General features: G+C 40.2%; 1 protein-coding gene across 1 annotated transcript in view; it reads right to left on the reverse strand.

The window, feature by feature from the left end:
• Window positions 1-9,706: 9,706 nt before the first annotated feature.
• The window catches only part of LOC137297170 (probable G-protein coupled receptor), a 48,898-nt gene continuing 41,315 nt past the window's right edge, over window positions 9,707-17,289 (reverse strand). Inside the window, exon 3 of the mRNA XM_067829184.1 lies at window positions 9,707-10,973. Coding sequence (XP_067685285.1) covers window positions 9,707-10,973 — 1,267 coding nt within the window. The remainder of the gene's footprint in view (window positions 10,974-17,289) is intronic.

Raw genomic sequence — 17,289 nt, forward strand, 5'->3', positions numbered from 1 at the left:
CATACATACATACATACATAGATTCATTGAATAAATTGAGGAACTATATTAAACATTTGTACTTTCTACTTAGCAATCAGCTGTGTGATGCTCAGCTCACGGAGGGCTTGAGTCATTACCTCTATGCTGTTTTATCTAAAGTAACTACCAGAAACGAGCGGTGTTATTGTGGCATTGGTTTCACATTGAACGTTTTCCGAGCTTTTCCGAGCTTGGAGTCGAGCTTGGTTCGTGTTCAGAAACCACCTGGTCATAACCACTGTTTCCTTCCGACATCTGTGTTGGCATAGAGGCCTTACGGTTCCCCGTGGCCATCAGTCACGTCGTCTAGCTTCCAACGTTGTTGTATGACGAGATGCAGTGTCCGGGATCCGTGATTACTCGCCAAGCAGGATGTCGATGTCAGTACATGCCTCTGTTTTATCAAGCCGTGTAAATATCATCTCATTGTTGCCATATGCACCATGACAGATTGACAAATGAGGCGATGGATTATGATGGCACCATATCACACGACTTGTTATTGATTCATTGACTAGAATCCGAATTCCTAAAACGGTGACCGTTCTCCCAAACCTCTAAGATGTGTCCGCAACCAACCAAAACGAGGTCTATATTTTTGTAACGTCCTTAACGTTATCTTGGACAGACTAAATTTCCAATGGAAGACTGCTGTTAGTATAGTTAGCGAGATGGGCAGGGGAGGGAGGACACTGGTAGTATACCTCATGGTGTGAGACTCAAATGACTAATAAATGTTACTTAACATTTCAAACCTTGTGATGAAAATTTAAATATCATGATTACATCTTAAAGGAGAATACAAACGAAAACAAAACTTTTCTTAGTGGTAGGGGCATTCTAAAATTCACCTTCCATGATTAAAATTGAACAAAAGGTTTGTAAAATCGAAAAAAAAACATGCCACAAAAATGTGCTCGTATTTCCACCTATTACTGAAACACATTGCTGGTAATGACCACACAGTGTATGACGTAACATGTCGTCATATGTGCTTTTAACTGATAGCATCCTCGGCGATTTTACCTCACAACTTAACATTGCCCATGGATTCTGAAGCAGTAAAGGATGTTCCTGGTGTCATTTCTGAAATGACCGTGTCAGTTCGATTTTACATCTTGCAAGAGATCTTCCACTGTAGATGACGAAGGAGAGTCCAGCGAAACCGAGGCATCGCTTGATGTCGAAATAGGTTTTAACATAGACTATATCATTTAGCAAAAATTCTATTCGTCAGCAAAATGTGATACAGTTTCAACAAGCAAATCCACCCCAATAAATAAATGACCGGTCCCAAAGAGAATACTTTTTTAAACATGTGATTGCAGTATTTTTGTGTCATATGAATGTAAGGTGTCTAGGATTTTAGAAAAAATTACTTTTTTAAACATGTGATTGCAGTATTTTTGTGTCAAAATCATTTCCCCAAAACTGGTAAATAATGAAATTTTAGTCAAGACAATGTATACTTCCCTAGATTTTGGTTATTGAAATAGTTAGTGTACTCGGTCATAGCCTTAGAGCAATTTTCACGGCACACACTACTGACAAGTAGCGAAACCGAGGCATCGCTTGATGTCGAAATAGGTTTAGTAGCGATACTGAATTGGACAAATTGAAAACAATGAAATGAAGTACTCCATGATACGCTGTTGTATTCGACTTTTCTTCAGTAGACTGTAGCATTTATCGCGGCCAAACCGGAAAGAACGTTGTAGCGAAACAATTTGGAGTTCAAGAGAAATCACATTCGGAATTTGAAGATATATATCTCATGGGTACCCAGCTAAAAATGTGCCAACAAATTTGGTAATTGATTCCAATTTGTCAGATTCATTTAAAATGATTTAAATATATGCCGTACATGCATGGGTTATGTCAACTTTGATACTATACTCTTCATATATAGGTTATTTTTTCAGCTAACAAATGTTCCATTAGTAAACTTAAAACTATGTACTGATATATACCTTAAAGAACGAATAAATTCACAGTTTTTGCTCTTTTAACCATTACATATGAAACGCTTGTGGTTAGTCTTATGCATAGTTAATTAATACCGAGCGATTAAAAGTTGCCCCAAAGCCGCCACCTTCGCTCTCGCCCGCATACGAAACTACAGACAGATTACGTAACTCTGTCGTCAGAGCCCTGCAGTGACGTCATGTGAGGAAGGATTTTCATATAGTTGTCTGTAAAATGTGTAACAAACTCGTCAATTTGCTGATTTCTCGACGTCAACAAAGACATGCCGAATCGTTGAGTTGCCGTCAAATGTTCCCAGGTGTCGGGTGATGGTGTCACTATGCACAGATTTCCACGGGATCCCTCAGTTCGTGCGAAATAAGTCGTTGGTGGGAGCGAAGCGAGCGTTTTGGAAGTCTGTACGTATTACGTCGGCTGGTTGGACACCTACCTCGTTTCCTAGACAGAAGTTGCTATTGAGAGATACATCACATCACTTGATCACATGTGTGACGCACAGTCAGAGAGGCACATCACTTGATCACATGAGTGACACACAGTGAAAGAGTCACGTCACTTGATCAAATGAGTGATACACAATGAGAGAGTCAAACCACTTGATAACACGTGTGATTCACAGTGAGAGAGTCACGTCACTTGATCATATGCGTGATACACAGTGAGAGAGTCAAATCACTTGATCACATGTGTGATACACAGTGAGAGAGTCACGTCACTTGATCAAATGAGTGATACACAATGAGAGAGTCAAAACACTTGATCACATGTGTGACAAACTGTGAGAGAATCACGTCACTTGATCACATGCGTATACACAGTGAGATAGTCAAATCACTTGATCACATGTGTGATACGCAGTGAGAAAGTCAAATCACTTGATCACATGTGTGATACACAGTGAGAGAGTCACGTCACTTGATCACATGTGTGATACATAGTGAGAGAGTCACGTCACTTGATCACATCCGTGATACGCAGTGAGAAAGTCAAATCACTTGATCACATGTGTGACACACAGTGAGAGAGTCACGTCACTTGATCACATGTGTGATACATAGTGAGAGAGTCACGTCACTTGATCACATGCGTGATACGCAGTGAGAAAGTCAAATCACCTGATCACCTGTGTGATACACAGTGAGGGAGTCACGTCGCTTGATCACATCCGTGATAAATAGTGAGAGAGTCACGTCACTTGATCACATGCGTGATACGCAGTGAGAAAGTCAAATCACTTGATCACATGTGTGACACAGTGAGAGAGTCACGTCACTTGATCACATGCGTGATACATAGTGAGAGAGTCACGTCACTTGATCACATGCGTGATACGCAGTGAGAGAGTCAAATCACTTGATCACATGTGTGATACACAGTGAGAGAGTCACGTCACTTGATCAAATGAGTGATACCACAATGAGAGAGTCAAAACACTTGATCACATGTGTGACACACAGTGAGAGAATCACGTTACTTGATCACATGCGTGATACACAGAGAGATAGTCAAATCACTTGATCACATGTGTGACACACAGTGAGAGAGTCACGTCACTTGATCACATGTGTGATACATAGTGAGAGAGTCACGTCACTTGATCACTTGGTGTCACTATGCACAGATTTCCACGGGATCCCTCAGTTCGTGCGAAATATGTCGTTGGTGGGAGCGAAGCGAGCGTTTTGGAAGTCTGTACGTATTACGTCGGCTGGTTGGACACCTACCTCGTTTCCTAGCCAGAAGTTGCTATTGAGAGATACATCACATCACTTGATCACATGTGTGACGCACAGTCAGAGAGGCACATCACTTGATCACATGAGTGACACACAGTGAAAGAGTCACGTCACTTGATCAAATGAGTGATACACAATGAGAGAGTCAAACCACTTGATAACATGTGTGATTCACAGTGAGAGTCACGTCACTTGATCATATGCGTGATACACAGTGAGAGAGTCAAATCACTTGATCACATGTGTGATACACAGTGAGAGAGTCACGTCACTTGATCAAATGAGTGATACACAATGAGAGAGTCAAAACACTTGATCACATGTGTGACAAACTGTGAGAGAATCACGTCACTTGATCACATGCGTATACACAGTGAGATAGTCAAATCACTTGATCACATGTGTGACACAGTGAGAGAGTCACGTCACTTGGTCACATGCGTGATACATAGTGAGAGAGTCACGTCACTTGATCACATGCGTGATACGCAGTGAGAAAGTCAAATCACTTGATCACATGTGTGATACGCAGTGAGAAAGTCAAATCACTTGATCACATGTGTGATACACAGTGAGAGAGTCACGTCACTTGATCACATGCGTGATACATAGTGAGAGAGTCACGTCACTTGATCACATGCGTGATACGCAGTGAGAAAGTCAAATCACTTGATCACCTGTGTGATACACAGTGAGGGAGTCACGTCACTTGATCAAATGAGTGATACCACAATGAGAGAGTCAAAACACTTGATCACATGTGTGACACACAGTGAGAGAATCACGTTACTTGATCACATGCGTGATACACAGAGAGATAGTCAAATCACTTGATCACATGTGTGACACACAGTGAGAGAATCACGTCACTTGATCACATGCGTGATACACAGAGAGATAGTCAAATCACTTGATCACATGTGTGACACACAGTGAGAGAATCACGTTACTTGATCACATGCGTGATACACAGAGAGATAGTCAAATCACTTGATCACATGTGTGACACAGTGAGAGAATCACGTCACTTGATCACATGCGTGATACACATAGAGATAGTCAAATCACTTGATCACATGTGTGACACAGTGAGAGAATCACGTCACTTGATCACATGCGTGATACACAGAGAGATAGTCAAATCACTTGATCACATGTGTGACACAGTGAGAGAGTCACGTCACTTGATCACATGTGTTAAACATGGCATTACGTCTATTACATTTTCCCCTCATAGTTTCCATGCTGGTACATAGTATGGGTGAATCTTCACGAATAGTGGTCAGAATCAAGAGGCCAGTTATTGTCCAGTCACGACCACCTGCTTCTGTAAATACCCTACCGAATACAACCTGCACATCAATACTGATGTGACGTAAGTACGACAAAGTACGCATGATGTGTCCAGAACAAGTCGCAAGGACGATGCTAACTAAACATGCCACAGTGGCCACGGTGACGAGAAACTACAAGCAGAATGGAATTATACGCTGTTAAAAGTCAAACACCTTACTTTCCACAGTTCCCGTCGACAGTTACAAGACAACGCACATCTAGCGCCGGCCCAATATATCAGAATTGCGTGACTGAGTGTAGAATGTTTTTGTCATATTAGGAACACGTAGAAACCTTAAATTTAAGCAATGGCATCTATCGTATTTTAGTTTGAACTACCGTGATAATAATCTATTTTCGATGACATCATGCCTTTGGTTAAAAAAGTACCATTGGATGTATTGTTATGTGCCAAACTTGAGTCGCTTCACCCTCCCAAGAGTTTACATCCCCTTCATAAATACAGCTTGGCCACAGGTGATGAACTTCTCAATCGGCAAGTGTTTTCTTTATCACCTTTAGCTTAATATGACGAGATTAAAATGCTGATATATGCTTATATCTAAAAACAAACTAATAGTCTATCAAAGCCACATAGAATATATAATACCTGTTTCGGATTATTATCTTTCTTCTGAATATCTGTTATATGGAAAAGGAACTAGCAGGAATATTTAGCACAAAACTCGGCAAACCATATGGATATGTTCATTACATAATTCCAGCTTCTTGACTAAAACATACCTACGATACAATGCAATGCACTTTGCTTAATAGTCCATGAGTTTTAGTCTGTCATTTCGAAATGGTGCACATATAACATATAGGGGACAATTTACAGATGTCAACTTCTGTTTACTCTTCCTCCTTCGTTGGGTGAATGAAAATCTAGGAAACAGATAACTATATGAGTACATGTGAAACAAAATCAGTGACAGGAGAACGATGGCTCTACTTTACGGGAGATGCCAGTAGTTAAATGGCGCTGAGAACAAAATATACACCAGGAGTTGAACAACAGGCATATGTAGCGTACACGAAGAAATTAATCATGGACATGCTATTTCCTATTCTAGCACATTGTGGCTTGAATGCATTTGCAGCTCTTGTTATTTACCATTAGCTTTTGGACCATGCAATGCGTTTGGGGAGAAAAAGCAAAAGTTCGCTCATTAGTAACTATATATCCAGATCTAGATCTTGATTTCCAAATGGGATATGGCTTGGGTGAAATCAAGGAGTTGCAATTGACTCAGTGTTCCACCACCATGATATCAAATGACAGGAGTGTATGTCTGTGGCCCTGAAGCAGCTGGGTGGATGTACTATCTGTAGGATTTCCGTATACCGTTTCAGTCTTAAACTTGATACATTTGATATGGTATTATGGTATATCTGTTATGTTAATATCTTGTGTACAAGAAATCACAGAGCAATTTACACACAGTAATAAACTGAATTGGAACCTGCTTTCTACACTTTTAACTTCTGAAGTATAGTGAGCTGCTTCATCTCCACCCTGTACAGTACAACCAAGCTCCACCAAGTCCTGTACAGTACAGTCAAACACCACCAAGTCCTGTACAGTACAAACAAACTCCACCACGTCCTGTACAGTGCAGTCAAACTCCACCAAGTCCTGTACAGAACAACCAAACTCCACCAAGTCCTGCACAGTACAGCCAAACTCCACCAGGTTCTGTACAGTACAGCCAAACAACACCAAGTCCTGTACAGTACAACCAAACTCCATCACGTCCTGCACAGTACAGCCAGACCTCTTCAAGTCATGTTCAGCGTAACCAGGCTTACCTGTAATTTCCAGAAAAAAATGAAACTGGCAGGTGGAAAGATGCCATTGTTCCCCAAGATTTTACTAATGTCTGAGAAGGATTATTTTTACATAGTTATTTATGAGTCGCTGGAACTGAAATATTTCTGACAATTGACAAATTTTGAAATCTGAAAATTAGTTTCGGTGCAAGATGACACGTTAATGATGAAATTGATTATTGGTAGTATAAACACTGACCTGACACAAGTGTGATTCAGACTGGTGCCATAAATGTGTGTGGCTGGACAAAAAGCGAAAACCAACAGTCTGCACCACTCTCATGGTTGTGCCATCTAAAAGAGTATATTTTCCTTCGACACCTACACTGTAAAATAGCAGTTTACAGTCAAATGGTTTTCAAACTTTTTAATATGTTTGATCATTATTGTTAAAAGAACTGATATTTAGTTTTTACAGTATTAGACAGCTGAAGCAGTTATACATCCACCAGCTTTAGAACTGATAATATGTGTGCCTTTCAAGCAGTCAGTTATCTCCTGTGTGCAAAATGTGAACACCAGAGACAGTGTTGTGGGACATCTTGAAGAATGTTCACCGTTATATTTTACCCTGAGAAACACGTTCAAGTTGTAAAGAGACTTGTCGTGTCTAGGTGTACTCCCCGCTCACGAAACAGCCACCTCCTTTTGAGAACGTCACTCTCGTATCCGTCACTGGTCAGAGATTGCAATCGCTTATCGTCATAGATTATTCGTGACGTTAGGTAGTTGGATTTAATATCTTTTTGAACGTGGACAATAAATAATATGGACTGAGGGACATGGTTGAACGATTATAGCATTACTCCAGCAACTCAGCGGACGAAAGTCTTCTGTGAATCATCACGCAATTATTGTTGTTGGAACAGTTGGAAACAATGCTTGTGGTAAGATGCCACCAACAGTAGGACTGTTGCTGAGAATAGCTGATTCTATTCAAGCATGCCATCATATCACATCCGCTTGGGTCGATGTTCTATATTTATTGGACCTATTTCATGTAACTGAACACATACTTTTGATAGAGTGACTGTCCACCATTAGTGAGGAGGTCTTAAGTCCCTGGAAATCGTTTCACAATTCCCCTCTGTGTGAGCATCTGTGGACACACCTGCAGGTACCCCTTTGTCTGAGCATCTTCTGACCCACCTGCAGGTATCCCTCTGAGTGAGTATATGTGGACACACCTGTAAGTACCACTTTGTGAGAGCATATATATATATGTATATGGTGTGCATTGCTTACACACAATTTCGGACATCGGATATGTTTTGTGATTGGCTATGATCATTTGACAGACAGATGCAAACACGTGGTTGACATGTGATCTTACTTCGTAACAATGCTGCCAGTCACAAGTATGCCACTGTCAAACTGACCAACGTGAAGGCTGATTTTTTGCCCCCAAACACCACATCGTACATTCAGCCAACTTGCATACGTTCGTATGTTTTTGTATTGCCATGTCAAAGGGAAGTAACCCTACTGTGTTGTGTTCATAAAAGTTCGTTTCAGTAGTCCGTACGTTTCACTATCCGAACGTTTTTGATGAAAAACAGAAGTGTTCGGATTAATGCGGCCTGACTGTATATATATGGCTCGGGTATATATATACCAGCACTGTACATCAGTAATATATACCAGCACTGTACATCAGTAATATATACCAGCACTGTACATCAGTAATATATACCAGCAATGTACATCAGTAATATATACCAGCACTGTACATCAGTAATATATACCAGCACTGTACATCAGTAATATATATCAGCAATGTACATCAGTAATATATACCAGCACTGTACATCAGTAATATATACCAGCACTGTACATCAGTAATATATACCAGCACTGTACATCAGTAATATATACCAGCACTGTACATCAGTAATATATATCAGCACTGTACATCAGTAATATATACCAGCACTGTACATCAGTAATATATACCAGCACTGTACATCAGTAATATATACCAGCACTGTACATCAGTAATATATATCAGCACTGTACATCAGTAATATATACCAGCACTGTACATCAGTAATATATACCAGCACTGTACATCAGTAATATATACCAGCACTGTACATCAGTAATATATACCAGCACTGTATATCAGTAATATATACCAGCACTGTACATCAGTAATATATACCAGCACTGTACATCAGTAATATATACCAGCACTGTACATCAGTAATATATACCAGCACTGTACATCAGTAATATATACCAGCACTGTACATCAGTAATATATACCAGCACTGTACATCAGTAATATATACCAGCACTGTACATCAGTAATATATACCAGCACTGTACATCAGTAATATATACCAGCACTGTACATCAGTAATATATACCAGCACTGTACATCAGTAACACATACCATACTGATGCTATGGAATGCATAGCAGAAAGATTGAAACATAACACTCACTATTCCGTCTCGTCCAGTACATTGTGTATGAAGGGAGGAGGGTCGGTGCAAGTTGTCGAAGGGAAAACAACCCCGCAAAAGGTTGCAGTCGGCTTGTCCGTAGCAATTCAATGAGTATGTTAACCTTTATAGCCCATTTCTAGGCAGCAAAAATACAATTTGCTCAAAGATATATTTTTTATTAATGCTTGAAATATGTTGCTGACTAACAGTAGCTATAAGAAAGATCTCAGTCCTAGTTCAAGCAGATATTGAAAAACAAAAACAAGGAAAACAATGCGAAAAATGCCAATATATATTTACTAGCTGAAGTATGTTATTTTTAAAATAACAAAATGTCACTTACGACTCAGAAACACAATTCCGAGTTGTCAATATTTGTGTCGCCATCACGTTGGTCTGCTAGTCTGCTGTTACCTACAGCAGCGGAAGGGGTAACGTTGTTTTTAGCACTAGTCCTCTCTATGAACTGCCAGAAATCCTCACCAGGGTGGTCGTCCTCCTGTGTTGTGTCTTCGTGTTTACACAAACTACAAAACAGTAACTTGTACAGGCTCTGGAGCTCCTCCCGGATCGTCCGGTTCATCCAGCCGTAAAGGAACGGGTTCAGGGCAAAGGAAACATAACCTAGCCATGTTGTCAGGATCTCAGTTGTCTGTCTATGAACGACACTGCCAAACACTGCCCCGTGAATATGAAGGATAAAGTAAGGCCCCCATAGCGCTATGTAAGCCGTGAGAATCACAATCAACGTCTTGATGGCTTTGAAATGTTTCCTCGTTGCTTTAGGTAGTTGTCTAGGAGGTAACACATGGGATGAAACACTTTCTCTAGTGTCGTTCGACAACGACCCTGATCCGTTTTGGTTTCTGCTGAGAGTGGCGTGCAATGTCTGGGGAGACGGTTGGGGGTGCACTTGGGTGGCTGCAAGTCTAGCCACTTTGAATATTCCGTAGTACATAAATATTAAAATAACTCCGGGAAGAACGAAACACCAGAAGCCAATGACAAATATATAGACTTTGCTGTAGTTACCATCCTGCCATGTGAAGGAGCAATGTTTCTTGTGGTGTCGATACTCATATGAGCTAAGCCCCACCAGAGGGAGAACAGCAAACACCACACTCTCTGTCCAGATGAAGACGATGACCAGCAGTGTCCGACACAGGGTCATGTGGGCGGCATGGTGCATGGGGAGGCGGATTGAGTAATAACGCTCTATACTGATGGTGCACAAGTTGGTTATTGAAACAAACGTCAACAAAGAGCTGATGAATCCATTGATGGTACACGCCGTGGTGTCCAGGGGCCAATGTCCATCGATGAATGAAACTATAGAAATAGGGAGAATTAGGACAGAAGCCAGAAGATCCACACTGCACAAATTCAGAACCAACAGATTGGTGAGAGTGTGGCGTAGTTGCGAGCACTTTAAGATTACGACGATGTTGCTGACATTGCCAACAAAGGCCACAACGTTGACAATACACATTGCCGTCACTGACACAGCACGAGTGGCCCCCGGTAGATACTGGTCAGAGTAGTTAACAGAGACGTTCATGTCTGCTTCCGTAGAGAGATACGACACTATAATGTACCTCCTCACCTGCTGCTGACTTTAGTTGCCGGGTAACACATATCTTCATTGGTTGCATTTAGCATCACGTCGTCTTTCTCTTATCAGTAGGTATTCTCACCGCTGTCGTGTGGTATACAAATGGGTGATATCGTCTGAAAAGAAAGATTAGTTCCAAGAAAACAACACATGTGTCGCACTTGTAATCTCAGAAGCTAGTTCATAAATGTTGGCAAAATGTTCGACAGTCCAAAAATCATTGCTCATCCATGACACATTGATCCATCTGTGAGAGATTATTCGTGATATTTGTGAACTAGCCAGCGGTACGTATTTGGTCCACCTGTTTACAGAATCAGGCAAACAGTTGATTTATGGAAGCGCTGAAAGCCTCAGGTGTAGCACTGCTATTGATTGGCTTCCAGTCTGCGCATGTGAAAAACTGGACTGCTTGTAGATTTTAACGGTTGCCTGGTAACTTAAAATAAACCCCTAACAAGGTGCGAACAGGCAGAGTAGACAATACGCACAAACCGAGAAAGTTGGAACGAGGAGATAATCCAGATTAACTTTGCCCGGAGCAAAGGACATTCAGAACACACAGCGGGAGCCTTGCAAATAGCCAATCCGGACAGACTGGGCACATATTCATTACAGTTTTCAATCACTGCCTGATAGGCAAATAATGCCAATACCGACGCAATCACCAGGATCGATAATCAGGAACTAGTAGAAGCAGTTCGCAGTTAACAATATGTATCTAAGAAGTCACACCAATTACCATTGAGTGGGAGAGATGTGCCACAGCATGGTTTAGCTTATTTATATAAGCTAATAATATACCAGCGTATTAGATTAGAGGCAGGAGCTTTGTGGTGTCATTGAACATCACACTGTGCTAGAAGATGTAGTGGGCGTAAACGGCGTTTTGGTTCAGTCGTCTAAGATGCCGGAATTCGCTGTGCCAAGTTGTGTCTCTTTGCACTGTCAGGAACCTCGGATTTCGGTTTCGTGTTCAAACTGAATATTGTTCTAGGTATCTCTGGTTTTGTCATGTTTGCGGGTTTCACGTCTCAAAAACAGAACCAAGTCCTTATTTTGATCAGATTGCGGCTTGGGTCACGTCGATATGAAATACATACTCCAGGTTCATCAAACAGCAGCTTGGGTAATCATGTCATACGAACGAATATATCTCAGGTTCATCAAACAGCGACTTGGGTCATAATGTCATACAGACAAACGTGTCTCAGGCTCATAACATTTCGGCCTGGGTCATCATGGCATACAGGCGAACATCTCTCAGGTTCATCAAACAGCAACTTGGGTCATAATGCCATACAGACGAACATACTTGAGGTTCATCAAATGATAGTTTGAGTCATGAAATGTAGGTCACATAGTGTGAACACTTGAAAAGTGAACAAAATGTCAGTGACTCAGTACAAAGGCCAATTATGTGCGTCATAAAAATGTGTGAGGATGTGTACAAATATAAAATAAACAGATACTGGACAAGTGTGAATATTGTAGGGCAAACAATCACCCCGAGGTTGTTATTAGAGACAATGAGCAGCTTTGCAAATGAACTGAATGATTTTTATCCTTGATTTGATAATTTGTATTTTCGATCTGAAATGGAACATATATCCTAACCACATCAATCCAGCTGAAAAATTACTGATGCACTTTCGGGAAGTTTGTGCTCCTGGAAACGTGAGTAGTTTTGAGTGTTTGACCAGAAATTAGATGTGATACACATAGAGGCATGAATTGATGGTTGTCTGTTCTCTATTTTGATCTACATGAAAAATTGGAGTATATTTTACCTCTTCATTAGGTCCATCAAAATAAAGAAGTTGACATTCAGAAATTGTTGTCTATTGAGTGATTTATAAATTCCCTCATTTTGGAAATCGTCAAACAATATCTCTGCTCCACAATGTCCAAAATGATCACTGTCAACAACGGTGATCAATGATGACTTTAACCTCCATTGCCGAGAAAGTTTTGCAAAGTATTGATAGGATGCTCCTTTTAAATGAATTTACACACATTTTGGATAAATCCATTGCGTACAGACTGAGAGGGGGTGGTTCCAAACTTACACTGTTGCATAACATTTATAGTCGTTTGAATTAACGTGGTGACTATTTTCGATTGGTATGGGTAGATTTTTTATCGGTTTTTAGTTTCAGTTCTTTCCTAAACCATTTGCACATGTCAGTGATATCATTGTAAATTCTACTATCATTAAGTGGATAGAAGCTTCTATAGTCGAAATACCACAGGGTGTTACTGAAACGGCACTTGCACTTCAGTTACGCGCATAGCCAACGGTGGACTGTCTCCCATCATGTTTATTTTCAATACAAATGGCTGCCAGTGCAAATACACTAACTGCATTGCTTTGAAATAAAAAAGTTAGGAATTAAATACAGATATATGATTTCTTATTAAGTGTAAACGTATTTGTCTATTCTTAAAAGTTAACCAAGTAGAAAACAATCTTTGTCTTCAATTGTTTTCATTTTCATTAACAATAAGGAAACTGTTGATCAATGAAAGTATCTTGGCACATTCTTTGACTTAAAATCTCACCATTCCAACTAATTTGTATCTGTAAAACAGGACAGTAGCGTTAATATTTGTTTCGGCGTCTGGGGCATGTTAATATTGACATGATCGTCTTGATCCATGGTATGGAACCCCATGTGTTCAGAATAATATCACATTTTCACTGATTTTATTCATATCATGTAAATCATTGGCATCCATCGCGTTTTCAAGTGTTGATAGGTTATTCTAGCAGCACATTTCTACACAAATATGTAGAATAATATGTGACAATAGTAGCTACATCATCGAATCTTGACCAGGCAATTCCGTGATCAACAGTATGAACATCGATCTATACAAATGGGATACGATTGGCATGTTCCCGACTGGATAGATAAAGTTTAATATGAGGATGTCCAACAATGCCATGTCAACACCGAAGTGACGTTTTCTCAAGAGCCATGGAGATGGGGATTAAAACTGCTGCAACACATACTCCTCGACTTTGGTGACACATGTTAGCGTATCTCATAGATGGGTGCTCATTATGTCAATCACTGGATTATCTAGGCCAGGGTGGATTAATTTCAGACCACTTCAGAATACTTGGATATTGCTGAATGTTGCGTTAAACAAACATGTTCGGTTTCACTGCAGATTATATTTGTTCATTGGTAAAGCCAATTTTATAACGTTATCAGCGTTGCATTGTAACTTTTCTTAGCTATAACTGTATTAACTAATAATTTAGCCCGTATTAGGTCTAGAACTAGGTGCTACATGTCTGTTGATGAGGATATTAGCAATTATGTGGTCAATATTTTGGTGATAAACAGTGGGTCGGGTAACTGTGACAACTCTTCATTACAAGTATCTATGTGAACATATCGATGTGAACCTGACCCATTTCATAATGGCGGAAGTGAACCTTCCTCCCTCTGTGTCCTTCCTACTTAGTACATAGCTGTTATCACGATTTGCTGCTCTGGGCATGTCGGTATCATGGCAACAGCCAACAACGAGAATCCTCTTTATCTTTGTACAGGAACTGAGGCGGACTAGACGCTGAAGGTACATCACCGCGATATACCACCTGGTCGAACCTTGGGAGACGAGCACACTTCACAGACACTAATGTTGAACGAACGAATCAAATGATCCTAAATATGATGATGAAGACTGCATTATTTACCTTCCATGTTCTGAAGATGTATCATTGGGAACAGAGTATAGAAAGATGGTTTAAACAATAATGTAGTACAAATAAATAAATAAATAAATAAATAAATAAATAAATAAATAAATAAATAGTCAGCGGATATATACAACTACATTAGGTGTTATGAATGATCAAAATAATTTAATTATTAAGTCATGGACAAATTCATTTGTCTTCAAATTACCATCTTCTAAGGACATAAGGTGATGTTCACTGATGAAGATGGCGAACACTATTACACAGTGATTCATCATGAATAAATAAGTTCTTGAAAGGCATTCAGAACATGACACGATTTTACGATTAACGCTTCATAAAAATCCCGACTGGCATATTTCCTGACAACAAACCAACATTCTACATACCAACATCAACCACTGGAAAACGAGGAGACTTCAATACAGAATGGAAATCAAAACACAGCCATTAACTGAGAACACGGCATTTCCCTTCATTCCCAGTGTGCACTCCACTGTGCAGCTGTAATGACCGACGTCTTCTTACATTGTCAAACTTGTCATCATTATACCACTACATCGCAGTCATAATTTTACAGTGAATTACTTCATTTGGAATATATATTCTTCCGTACATTTTTTACTATATTATGTTACTATTACCATGTTTCACAGATTTGGATAGATGAACCATGACTGCAGCAATAAGGGTTCAGGTGGTCCTGACGGAGACAGGCTGATTAACCTCATCATCAGGTCAGTGCCCTTGTATACTCTACATCACGTCCAGGACAAGTAGAGGTACAAACCCATCAAGAACGTTTAAGAGATGTGGAGACTCCCCAACACTGCAGCCTCCTCCATGTCAAAGGGGCTGTGTTCCAGCCTCCAAACCGAGTGTGAGAGGGAGTGTGTGTGTATTTATCTGAATTCTCACTGTTAGACATTCCTGCATATATATCTGTAAATATTTCACTTCTGTATGTGTCTCACTTCTTACTGTTAGACGTTCCAACATAAATGTCTGTATGTGTCTCACTTCTTACTGTTAGACGTTCCAACATAAATGTCTTACCGTTGTTCATTATCTTCCGTTCATTTCAGCACGATTTCATCCATATGTAAAGTCTCCCTAAAACGAGGACACGTTTATCTACTTACCAAGTTCGTTTCAATGAAAATGCATGATAGGTGTTACTGCACACAGGTGCCTATACTTTCAGAATCGTACGTAAAATATAAGAAGGAAGCTTTTGGTTCTTAACTGCGACACATCATCGCTTGGCAGGTGATGTCTTTGTGTCTGTTTTGGATATATGGCACGAAACAAACTGCAGCACGGATCAAAACACCTCCTACAGATAACTAAAGACACCTGTGTCTGAAGGTTGGTTGCTTGGACTGTTGGCTAACGCTAGGTTTCACTAAGCAATATTCTAGCCACAGTCCGTTTGACTCAAAGCGGATCGATGAATTGTTTTCGAAGTAGATTTCAATTCATAAGTCCGCTTTTGAGTCAAACGGACCTTGTATGGCGGCGGTCTTAAAATAATCTAGTCTAGACCAGACAATTCAGTGATCAACATCATGAGCATCTTTCTACGCAATTTGAATACGATCACATGTGTCAACCAAGTCACCTTTATGTTGACAAGACAACCCATTTACAGAGCTGAGCACACCTATATGTTAACAAGACAACTCACTGACAAATCAGAGGACACCTATGTGCTGACAAGACAATAAACTTACAAATCAGAGGACACCTACATGTTGACAAGACAACTCACTGACAAATCAGAGAACACCTATATGTTAACAAGACAACTCACTGACAAATCAGAGGACACCTATGCGCTGACAAGACAATAAACTGACAAATCTGTGGACACCAAATATGCTGGCAAGACAACTCACTGACAAATATGAGGACACCTATATGTTGACAAGACAACTCACTGACAAATCAGGGGACACCTATATGTTGTCAAGACATATCACTGACAAATCTGAGGACACCTATGTGCTGACAAGACAATAAACTGACAATCAGAGGACACCTATTTGTTAAGACAACTCACTGACAAATCAGAGGACACCTATGTGCTGACAAGACAATAAACTTACAAATCATAGGACACCTACATGTTGACAGGACAGCTCACTGACAAATCAGAGAACACCTATATGTTAACAAGACAACTCACTGACAAATCAGGGGACACCTATATGTTGTCAAGACATATCACTGACAAATCAGAGGACACCTATGTGCTGACAAGACAATAAACTGACAAATCAGAGGGCACCTACATGTGGACAAGACAATATACTGACAAATCAGAGGACACCTATGTGCTGACAAGACAATAAACTGACAATCAGAGGACACCTATTTGTTAAGACAACTCACTGACAAATCAGAGGACACCTATGTGCTGACAAGACAATAAACTCACAAATCAGAGGGCACCTACATGTGGACAAGACAATAAACCGACAAATCAGAGGACACCTATGCGCTGACAAGACAATAAACTGACAAATCTGTGGACATCTATATGTTGATATATTCGAGTGTTTAGCCAGACATTAGAGGATGCAACCCACAGTTGATAACA

The sequence above is a fragment of the Haliotis asinina genome, chromosome 9, assembly GCF_037392515.1.
Source record: "Haliotis asinina isolate JCU_RB_2024 chromosome 9, JCU_Hal_asi_v2, whole genome shotgun sequence".
In the NCBI taxonomy this organism is placed as follows: domain Eukaryota; kingdom Metazoa; phylum Mollusca; class Gastropoda; order Lepetellida; family Haliotidae; genus Haliotis; species Haliotis asinina.